Genomic DNA, 12,472 nt, shown 5'->3' on the forward strand with positions numbered 1-12,472 from the left:
GTGTCAAAAAACAAGTGAAGCACACCGAAGAAGAATAATTAGAGGGATTTGTGGATGAGTAATAACTTCAGAAAGTGAGCTTTAAATGTTTATTTTGTGTGTTGTGTGTGACACTAACGTTCGAGCAACGTTGAGTTATTGATGTTGCTATTGCTCTGCACTATTTTGAGTGTTACTATTTTTGTGATTGCACATTTGCACATTACATTTTGGGAGTGAACAGAGTTGTTAGAACGCTGGTTTGTAATATATTATTAAAGTTTGACTGACCTATCTGACTGTTTTTTTGACATTCCCTTTAGCGTAGCGTAGTTGCGGCTAATAACACGGGGCGGCTAATAGGTAAACAAAGTTTTGAAATATGCCATTCATTGAAGGTGCGGCTTACAACACGGGGCAGCTTATGGTGCGGAAAATACGGTACATAAGTATTCACTGTATGGCTGCAATGATTAGTCGACAATGTCGACAATAAAATGTGTCGCCGACAATTATATTTGTCGACAATAGTTGTGACGTCATCACTCGTGTTTTTCCGGCCAGAAGTGGGTCACTCGCAAAAACGTCGCCAGTGATAACATGTAAAGTCTGAGGATATTTCCTCTTATTCCTGTTTAAAAAATCAATACCTTGCTCATTTTGCAAAGCGGACCTTGTTTTTATGGCCGTACATTTGTGATACGCGAGCATTTAAAGCGGAGACACGGTGTCGGACATTTGACAGACGTGTCACTGGAGCTTCCGTAATGTTACACGACCAAGGCAATTATCCCATAATGAAAAGCCCTCGCTCTGTTATCAAAGAACCAAGGTTATGTTGAGTAACCCAAAGTTCTGTGACGCAAAACCAACTTTTCTTACTTGCTGGTACCTGTTTTTGTGTATTTAGGATCCCCATAAGTCCTGAAAATTTGAAATCAAACAATGGAGGCATGGCGGAGGTATTTATGAAACAATCTTGCCTTCTAAACTTGCTCCAAACAAGCTGTTTGAATTTGAGATTTAAGTGACATATTTTGCCTAAGTCAGCATATATCGCCATACAGTAGTATATGGTACAGGTTTACTCGAAAAGCTGTGCGTGAGTCTGCCATTTTTATTCAGTTGTAGTCCAAAGTTGTAGTCAACAAGTTCCTTATTTTTTATCTATTCTCTTGTTGTAGGGCAGACTGGCTCGTGCATGCACATGTATCTTCCGATGGTGCCGTTTCTCATACAACGTAGCACATAGTTCTAATGTATGTCTGTCAGTGGACTCTATATGGAAGTATTAAAAACTACAACAAGGCTGACGTGGTCCAAAGGCAGTTGATTTTGGTGCGTAAATAAGTACGCTAACAAAAAGGGCGCACTCTGAACTGACAGCCAGAAAGCGGCTTGAAGATGGTCTGTAAAACAAAATCTATGCAAAATTTTGACCAAAGCATCACCATTTTATGTTATGTAGAACACAAGTAAGTATAGAAAAGAAAAGTCATAATATGACCCCTTTAAATGTAATGCTTTTATGGGCAATAAGACTCGGGGGAAAAAAAGAGTTACCACAAATTAACAACTTAATAAAATATATTTGGTGAATGGCTTTGAGTCATATTTGCAGTCTATTTTAGAGCAATAAACTAAGCACAGAATGAACTGAAAGTCGCCATGACCTTTTCGTTGCTTTCATAAGTTTTATATTTCTGCCGTTTTGTGAGCCACGCTAATATAAAACAGCTCAATGGGAAACATGTACTGGTACAAACATCAATTTAAGTCTATGAGACTTGCTATTAATAAAAGTAAAGTTCAGTTAAAAGGTGCCTACTCAGTGGCCTAGTGGTTAGAGTGTCCGCCCTGAGATGGGTAGGTTGTGAGTTCAAACCCCGGCCGAGTCATACCAAAGACTATAAAAATTGTACCCATTACCTCCCTGCTTGGCACTCAGCATCAGGCCTGGCCCTAACCAATCTGGCGCCCTAGGCAAGATTTTAGGTGGCGCCCCCCCACATCGGCAGTGAAGTGTATATACTCACAAGAAACCGAATAGCTTTGTCTTTGACCTTTTTTTTTTACTTAAAGAAAGCAAATTAACATATTATATGAGAATGTTATGTTATGATTATCTTTAACCGAATCACAGCAGTGCTCAAATTAAAAACAGCATTCCCTCTCATGTGATATTGCTTAATTAACATTAATGATGTGCACTTTAACAACTAGGCTTACAACTATACCTAATATATAAAGGGGTGGAAAAGTGACTATTACCTGCAGGGCAAACATTAGCTAACCAGAAGGCAATAACAATGTCAACAAAAAACACCTGCTTAAAAGATCTAATACAAATGTCCCTGAGGAATGTAAGGTGGGAGTACTGTAATTACCTAACGTTACATTATTATTTTCCATAACAATTTAGCCCCCTCCACAATATTAACCCGACGTTAAAACAGAACTAGCTATTTATTGATAAGCAATTGCCGAATCATGTAGCATTAGCTTAATGCTAAAAAGCCAGGTTACTATCACATTCTGTAACAGACAAATAATTTCATGTAGGCTAACGTTACCTACCTGCTACCTCTGTCTTTTTCTCGTTTCTCCTCCTCTTCTTTTCTATTTTTTCTTCCCTGGGCACCTGACAGTTTTGGCCGTTTTGACATCTTGTGTTGATTTTTTGACGTGGTGAGTCCAAAAAGAGTCATGATACGGGAAGGGAGGGGGCGCACCGTAATGTTGTAACAAAAAATATTTCTATTAAATAGGCTTTACTTTGCATTTTAATTAACTTGGGATTATTTTTTGTATTTAGAAATAATAGTACCAACTTTTATTTATTTTATTTTATTTTTTCCAACATTTGTGGCACTGGCGTGGCGCCCCCTGATGGACGGCGCCCTTAGCGTTTGCCTATACGGCCTATGCCACGGGCCGGCCCTGCTCAGCATCAAGGGTTAATTGGGGGTTAAATCATCAAAAATTATTCCCGGGCGCGGCACCGCTGCTGCTCACTGCTCCCCTCACCTCCCAGGGGGTAAACAAGGGGATGGGTCAAATGCAGAGGACAAATTTCACCACACCTAGTGTGTGTGTGACAATCATTGGTACTTTAACTTTAACTTTAAGTAACTAAGATCAGTGTAGCTCACCTACAGATGTTTTCCAACAATATAAACAAACCTGTTTAGTGATCAAATTAACTGTCAAACCATGAAACGTTTTATTTAGCATTCTCTGTTCAGCCAAACATTACTGTGTGTTAAACACATATAAAATGTAGGGTTGTCCCGTTAACAATATTTTGGTATTGTATTTTGATACTTTTTTAAATAAAGGGTATAACAAAAAATTTAATTATTGGCTTTATTTTAACATAATTTCTTATGATACATTAAACATATGTTTTTCTTGTAATCAAAAAACAATTTTGGTATTAAATAACATAGTGAACATTTTTTACACGTCTCTTTGACTATGTTTACACTGCAGGCCAAAGTGGCCCACATCTGATTTCTTTGAGATCTGATTTTTTCCAAATGACCGTTTGCACTGCAAGTAAAATGTGATTTTTATCAGACTTCAGTGTAAAGGCGCACAGGCCCCAATGTGGTCGCAAAGTCATTTGCATGCGCACTTAGATAAAGTGAAAACCGGGAGGAAGTCGCTACTACTACAAAATGAAATGAAAGTTGCAACACCTTAAAAATGAATGTTTTTTTTATTCGAACAGTAATATAATGTACAAACCCCCTTTCCATATGAGTTGGGAAATTGTGTTGGATGTAAATATAAACGGAATACAATGATTTGCAAATCCTTTTCAACCCATATTCAATTGAATGCACTACAAAGACAACATATTTGATGTTCAAACTCATAAACTTTATTTTTTATTGCAAATAATAATTAACTTAGAATTTCATGGCTGCAACACGTGACAAAGTAGTTGGGAAAGGGCATGTTCCCCACTGTGTTACATGGCCTTTCCTTTTAACAACACTCAGTAAACGTTTGGGAACTGAGGAGACACATTTTTTAAGCTTCTCAGGTGGAATTCTTTCCCATTCTTGCTTGATGTACAGCTTAAGTTGTTCAACAGTCCGGGGGTCTCCGTTGTGGTATTTTAGGCTTCATAATGCGCCACACATTTTCAATGGGAGACAGGTCTGGACTACAGGCAGACCAGTCTAGTACCCGCACTCTTTTACTATGAAGCCATGTTGATGTAACACGTGGCTTGGCATTGTCTTGCTGAAATAAGCAGGGGCGTCCATGGTAACGTTGCTTGGATGGCAACATATGTTGCTCCAAAACCTGTATGTACCTTTCAGCATTAATGGCGCCTTCACAGATGTGTAAGTTACCCATGTCTTGGGCACTAATACACCCCCATACCATCACAGATGCTGGCTTTTCAACTTTGCGCCTATAACAATCCGGATGGTTCTTTTCCTCTTTGGTCCGGAGGACACGACGTCCACAGTTTCCAAAAACATTTTGAAATGTGGACTCGTCAGACCACAGAACACTTTTCCACTTTGTATCAGTCCATCTTAGATGAGCTCAGGCCCAGCGAAGCCGACTGTGTTTCTGGGTGTTGTTGATAAACGGTTTTCGCCTTGCATAGGAGAGTTTTAACTTGCATTTACAGATGTAGCGACCAACTGTAGTTACTGACAGTGGGTTTCTGAAGTGTTCCTGAGCCCATGTGGTATATCCTTTACACACTTATGTCGCATGTTGATGCAGTACAGCCTGAGGGATCGAAGGTCACGGGCTTAGCTGCTTACGTGCAGTGATTTCTCCAGATTCTCTGAACCCTTTGATGTTATTACGGACCGTAGATGGTGAAATCCCTAAATTCCTTGCAATAGCTGGTTGAGAAAGGTTTTTCTTAAACTGTTCAACAGTTTGCTCACGCATTTGTTGACAAAGTGGCGACCCTCGCCCCATCCTTGTTTGTGAATGACTGAGCATTTCATGGAATCTACTTTTATACCCAATCATGGCACCCACCTGTTCCCAATTTGCCTGGTCACCTGTGGGATGTTCCAAATAAGTGTTTGATGAGCATTCCTCAACTTTATCAGTATTTATTGCCACCTTTCCCAACTTCTTTGTCACGTGTTGCTGGCATCAAATTCTGAAGTTAATGATTATTTGCAGAAAAAAAATGTTTATCAGTTTGAACATCAAATATGTTGTCTTTGTTGCATATTCAACTGAATATGGGTTGAAAATGATTTGCAAATCATTGTATTCCGTTTATATTTACATCTAACACAATTTCCCAACTCATATGGAAACGGGGTTTGTATGAATGAATGTATATTACATTATAGTGTAATATATTTGGGAGGGTTGTAATCTTTTTATGGCTGTTAAATAGAGGAGACACGGACATCAGCCTGGATCCACGGTAGCTTTATTTTTCAACTCGCATGTGAGCAAATGCGCCTAACTTTATTTCCCGAGATCCTGCAGACACAGAAACTGGAACTTGATGTGAAAAAGATGTATTAAAATTGGTCGTGTTACACTGAAACCACTGTATTTAACGAGACCTTATTAATAACCTTTGGAATATAAAAAAGATGTTGTCATTTTTAAATGCTAACTAAGTCATCCTTGTTTGTGTGTTGCAGCAACAGCTGGAGGAGGAGGCTGCAAAACCTCACGAGCCAGAGCGGTCCATTTCCCCTCCACCCAGCGAGGCCAAGCATCGCAGCTTGGTACAGATCATCTATGATGAGAACAGGGTCAGTAGAATATACATCTGAGACTCACTTTTTCCACCAAACTCACATTGCTTCACACCAAAAGTAAGAATGTGGGCTGAATTATCGAGTGTGTATGTACAGTATGTGTGGAAGTCTTGCGCTTCCGGGTTCTTCGGACCACTAATCATGGACGTGACAGCTGCGTTCATGGTTCTGAACAATGATTTATTTTTCACCATGAGTCTCTTTGTGTGCTTTTCAGCCATCGTCTCTTATGTCCGCCTCGCTCTCACTCGCCTTCCAACCCCCTCTCCTTCCCGGCTGCTGCCTTTAACAGAGCGACAGGTGATTAGATAAGCACACCCAGGTGGGCCATCTACGCACCTGTCGCTGATATCAAAGCCGGTCCTGGCACACCCCGCTTCGCTGCAGGTCCGCAGGCCACGCCCCCCTCCCCCCACAGTATGCATTATATCAGTGGTTCATAAACTGTTCATCATAATGACTAATATTAAAATACAGTAGCGTAGTAGGCCAAAATATTAATTAAACACAAGGCAGAGGTTTTGTTTAACGATTGTATTAATATTTTTGAGCAGATACTTAGCAATAATTCCATTAGATGCATGCAGGTCTAAATTAACCATGAAACTATGAAGTACATTTATTTCAATGTAATATACACTACCGTTCAAAAGTTTGGGGTCACCCAAACAATTTTGTGGAATAGCCTTCATTTCTAAGAACAAGAATAGACTGTCGAGTTTCAGATAAAAGTTCTCTTTTTCTGGCCATTTTGAGCGTTTAATTGACCCCACAAATGTGATGCTCCAGAAACTCAATCTGCTCAAAGGAAGGTCAGTTTTGTAGCTTCTGTAACGAGCTAAACTGTTTTCAGATGTGTGAACATGATTGCACAAGGGTTTTCTAATCATCAATTAGCCTTCTGAGCCAATGAGCAAACACATTGTACCATTAGAACACTGGAGTGATAGTTTCTGGAAATGGGCCTCTATACACCTATGTAGATATTGCACCAAAAACCAGACATTTGCAGCTAGAATAGTCATTAACCACACTAGCAATGTATAGAGCAGGGGTGGGCAATTAATTTTTACCGGGGGCCGCATGAGCAACCCGAGCACTGCTGGAGGGCCACACCGACAATATTTCAATTAAATTTTGCTTAAATTATTTTTGATGTACCGTAAGATAAAAAATAATAATATTTTCATTTAACCTAACTTATCTTTATACAAAAGCAGATGGCTTTTGATGGTTTTATTTTTAACACTTTCTTACACAACACTTCCTGATGTATAATACCATGCAAAAATTCAATTTCTGTCACTTTATCCTGCATCCTCTTTGTTGTGAACGTAGCACGCCTGTAAGGTGATTGGCGAAGAAGGAGGAAGCGTTGCTGTTGCGGAAATGAGGAGTGAGGATAGATGTGCGTGTGGAAAGAACGAGAAGTTGAGCTGTGTTAGTATAGCTTGCTCAATAAAAGTTTAAAAAGAGCGTCAGACTTGGTGTGCACTTCTTCTGGACTCTACAATTGATGTCAGAAGTGGGATGAAATGCCTCCCAGTTCCCCTTTCCATCAAACCTGGGAGTCTTCATTGAGGGCGGAATTCCCCCATGCCGAGCAGCGTGCGCTGCACCTGTAGACACTGCCTCTCTCCTTCCTTTCTCTCTCTCTCTCTCTCTCTCTCTCTCTCTCTCTCTCTCTCTCTCTCTCTCTCTCTCTCTCTCTCTCTCTCTCTCTCTCCCTCTCTCTCTCTCTCTGTAGACACTGCCTCTCTCCTTCCTTTCTCTCTCTCTCTCTCTGTCTCTCTCTCTCTCTCTCTCTCTGCGGCGAGCTCCTCACGTGGCACGTACCTCTCGATGACGTAGCAGGCTGCGCACACAATTAAGCAGTGCACTATGCGCAAAGTTTTACTTCTGCCACCAATTGTAGCATCCAGAAGAAGTGCACACCAAGTCTGACGCTCTTTTTAAACTTTTATTGAGCAACCTATAGTAACACAGCTCAACTTATCTCGTTCCTTCCACACGCACATATCCTCACTCCTCATTTACGCAACTCAAGAAGACAACAACTTCAGCAGGTCGTTACACTATATTCTTTAAACACAGCAACATCCATCCATCCACACGGCTTTACCTTTACTTGGCAGTCCATGTCGTGATGAAAACACGCCATTCGTCATCACCTTTTCTTTTTTTAGCGTCTCGGGGATAACCGGGCGGACCGCCCATAAATAACACTTTTCAAAATAAAAGCAGCACAGTTGTATTGCACGCACGACATAGATGTTTTTTTAAATTTATTTTGTAACTTGTGATTGCAGCTGCGCGCACAAGCATACGTCCACACGGAAGTCATACAAATAACGCTTTTCAAAACAAAAGCAGCACCGTTGTATTGCACACTCGAGATAGATACTTTTTTAAATGTATTTTGTAATTTATGATTGGCCTCACGCGGGCCGGACAGGGACGTACAAAGGGCCGGATGCGGCCCGCGGGCCGCAGAATGCCCAGGTCTGGTATAGAGTGTATTTCTTTAAAGTTAAGACTAGTTTAAAGTTATCTTCATTGAAAAGTACAGTGCTTGTCCTTCAAAAATAAGGACATTTCAATGTGACCCCAAACTTTTGAACGGTAGTGTACATTACTTGACGGCATGGCGTTTAATTATTGCTTCCTATTGTTGGACACAAACAAACCGCTCATAAATATCGGTTTGTCAACGAGCCATTATTTTGTGCGCGCAAGTTATGCATTTATCCATTTCAGCATGTCCGATAATATCGGGCTGCCGATATTATCGGCCGATAAATGCTTTGAAATGTAATAAAAAAAAAAATAAAAAAAAATGTAATGTCGGAAATTATCGGTATCGGTTTCAAAAACTAAAATGTATGACTTTTTAAAACGCCGCTGTACGGGGGTGGTACACGGATGTAGGGAGAAGTACAGAGCGCCAATAAACCTTAAAGGCACTGCCTTTGCATGCCGGCCCAATCACATAATTAATAATCACATGTTACAAATATGCGCCACACTGTGCAAGACACTCAAGACACTACAATATACACGCCCGCCCCCCCCCACCCCCCCAAACAAAAAAAACAAAAAATTGGCTTTTTTTTTTTCCATAACTTGAGTTGATTTATTTTGGAAAACCTTGTTACATTGTTTAATGCATCCAGCGGGGCATCACAACAAAATTAGGCATACTAATGTGTTAATTCCACGACTGTATATATCGGTATCGGTTGATATCGGAATCGGTAATTAAGGGTTGGACAATATCGGATATCGGCAAAAAAGCTCAAAGGACAAATGTACACTGCCAAGTGATTTCATAACGAATGGTATATCCACATATCAAGATACATTTGTTCTTAAGACAGATATTTATCTCTGCTACCATAGCAGCTTTATATGTTTTGTCACTTTACTTTTTGAGCCAGAATTCTCATTGTTAGCTGTACAAATGAATGTGTCTGTTTTGCCAATAATGGGATGATAGGGAAAGATGTGGGGCATTTTTTTAAATTGCAAAAACATTCTCTCTCCTAAAAATGGTTTTAAAAAGACTTCACAAATGTTCAGAGAACATCTCGCACTAATATCATCGACAGTATAGCATCAGGAGTAGTGAAAGAAACAGCTGGGCTACAGTTAATTTGCAGATTAACAATTTTAGTGGCTGTTTAATTTCTAAACAGGCAAGGGGAGCTCGAGGCGGATGCAGAATACAGATCAGCAGTTCCGCTATCACAAAAATTCAGATGTGAGAATAACACAACACAAGAAGTACAATGGGCATTTTCAAGTATAGTAAAACTGCCCAAGTGTCCATTTATTCAGCAGAGGCAAAACAGCTGGTGTGTCAGATGTAAAACATATGTCAGTGGGGCTTTATATTGCAATATTCTGTACATGGCATACAAAATGAGTACAATAAATCTCAGCTGTTGTCAGTCCTGGTAAGCTTTATTTTAGTTTATACTGTACATAGTATACTGTTCACACAGTAACGTTCTTAGGTGAGAACTGTACAGTGTTGTAACGACAAGCGTGAACAAGTAAACCACTACTTTTTGTGAATGATGACATCGCCACTCTGTCACGTAACAAGAACAAGAACCCTGCACACAACAACGGGTAACAAAGACAACAAGAATGGTGGACTGCACGGCTGTGTCATGCTATTTTCTCTGGCATGACTCCCAGTCGACATTCTCCTGTAATTGTGTTTGTCTTGTGACTCACAGGAGTGTTTCTCTTTCGTCATCAGTGCAGACAAGAGACTCAGGTTTCTTGCTCGTGTTCGCCATCATCTTCTTCTTGTGTTTGTTTGGTGTGTAGCAGAAGATGCCACATTTGATGCGCATGTTCTTTATCCGGTCGCTCTGTCTTTGTATGTTTACAGCGACACATGTACAGTTGGTGTGCCATATACAGTGGGACCTTCATTTATGAACCTAATTGGTTCTTAAACATGGATCAAAACACAGAGTTTGCAGTTCTCCAGAAAAAAAAATTAAAAAATGAATAATTGGTTCTAGCTAGAGATGTCCGATAATGGCTTTTTTGCCGATATTCCAATATTGTCCAACTCTTAATTACCGATTCCGATATCAACCGATACCGATATATACAGTCGTGGAATTAACACATTATTATGCCGCTGGATGCATTAAACAATGTAACTTTACCATGAATTGATTAACGGGGAAAGTTGAAAAACTTATTCGGGTGTTACCATTTAGTGGTCAATTGTACTGTGCAATCTACTAATACAAGTTTCAATCAATCAATCAATCAATCAATCAAAAACAAGGTTTTCCAAAATAAGAGAACAACTTCAACTCCAGTTATGGAAAAAAATGCCAACATGGCACTGCCATATTTATTATTGAAGTCACAAAGTGCATTATTTTTTTTAACATGCCTCAAAACAGCAGCTTGGAATTTGGGACATGCTCTCCCTGAGATAATCCTAATACCCACTACAACTATGGGAAATACTATACTTTGACTTTCACAAAGTGCATAATTATAACTACAAAAACAATGAAGGCACACAGCTTCAGTCCAGAGTATACTAGATCATACTTGCCAACCTTGAGACCTCCAAACTCGGGGGGGTTGGGGGTAGCGGGGGGTGTATATTGTAGCGTCCCGGTAGAGTTAGTGCTGCAAGGGGTTCTAGGTATTAGTTCTGTTGTGTTTATGTTGTGTTACGGTGCAGATGTTCTCCTGAAATGTGTTCGTCATTCTTGTTTGGTGTGGGTTCACAGTGTGGCGCATAATTGTAACCGTGTTAAAGTTGTTTATACGGTCACCCTCAGTGTGACCTGTATGGTTGTTGACCAAGTAGGCATTGCATTAACTCATGTGTGTGTAAAAGCCGCATATATAATGTAACTGGGCCGGCACGCTGTTTGTATGGAGGAAAAGCGGACGTGACGACAGGTTGTAGAGGGCGCTAAAGGCAGTGCCTTTAAGGCACGCCCCCAATAATGTTGTCCGAGTGGAAATCGGGAGAAATTCGGGAAAATGGTTGCCCCGGGAGGTTTTCGGGAGGGGAATTCGGGAGTCTCCCGGAAAAATCGGGAGTTTGAAACCGATACCGATAATTTCCGATAATACATTTTAAAACATTTATCGGCCGATAATATCGGCAGGCTGATATTATTCGACATCTCTAGTTCTAGCCTCGACAAAAATCCCTATTTTCATTAAAAATGCACACTTTGAAGACACTATAATGTGTATATACAGGTATATACGTACTGTATATACCAGGGGTGTCCAAAATTTTTCCACTGAGGGCCGCACACTGAAAAATCAAAGCAAGCGGGGGCCATTTTGATATTTTTTTATTTTAAAAACCAATACAATATATGTATAAAAAATATACATTAAGGCCTCCACTCAGGCTTGATCCCGGGGACCCCAAAGGGTTTTGGTCCAAAAAATATTTAAAATGTGTCATTATTCAGTATTATTATCTCTAGATCAACATTAGGTCTATCTGTCAATATAACGTTTTTAAAGATTTAAGTCGTATGCTCTTTTTGTCAAAGAAAACCCTGTTTTTTTATGGAAAAAACACAAAATATGCAATATTTTCACCCAATAAAATTTTTAAGAGGAATATTTCAGATTATATAATAATTGGAGCCTTAAAAAGGTCAATAACTCATAACACCATTGATTTTAATTCATTATTATTTTTTGAGCAATGACACTTAAAAGCAAATCACACAAAAATTATTGGGGAACCAAAATTATACATTTTTTTTTACTGTTTACTTTTAACACAATAATCTCGAGATCAACTTCAGATCTATCCGTCAATTATACGTTGTATCGTTGTTTATGTTTTTTGTTTGTTCGTTTTAGGACCTTCTTTAAAAAAAAAAAAAAAGCTCAATTTTTTATATGGCAAACACAATATATGCAACATTTTCCCCAAAAAATATCTCAAAGTGCGATATTTAATGTGACGTAATTGGAGCCTTGGATAGGTCAATAATTCATAATAACATTGATTTTGATTCATTATTATTTTTTAAAGAAAGAAACAGCCTGCATGGCAGCTTTGTGTTATTAGAGTAAACATTGCAACATTTTCTTGTTACATTTCACCTGTTTGGTCTTTCATACCACTTCTTATGTTTATAATTTTTTTAATTGTATTTTAAAATGGTCCGTGGGGTCATTAAAAAATGACCTGCGGGCCGCAA

General features: G+C 39.4%; 1 protein-coding gene across 6 annotated transcripts in view; it reads left to right on the forward strand.

Moving 5' to 3' along the window:
• Positions 1–12,472, forward strand: part of LOC133652577 (nuclear receptor corepressor 2-like) — a 212,767-nt gene that overhangs the window by 81,401 nt on the left and 118,894 nt on the right. For 5 of the 6 annotated variants that reach the window (XM_062051491.1, XM_062051494.1, XM_062051495.1 and 2 more), the window contains exon 6: positions 5,628–5,741. In XM_062051491.1, coding sequence (XP_061907475.1) covers positions 5,628–5,741 — 114 coding nt within the window. The remainder of the gene's footprint in view (positions 1–5,627; positions 5,742–12,472) is intronic. The other variant, XM_062051493.1, reaches the window with a different exon arrangement.

The sequence above is a fragment of the Entelurus aequoreus genome, linkage group LG06 (genome assembly GCF_033978785.1).
Source record: "Entelurus aequoreus isolate RoL-2023_Sb linkage group LG06, RoL_Eaeq_v1.1, whole genome shotgun sequence".
NCBI lineage: Eukaryota > Metazoa > Chordata > Actinopteri > Syngnathiformes > Syngnathidae > Entelurus > Entelurus aequoreus.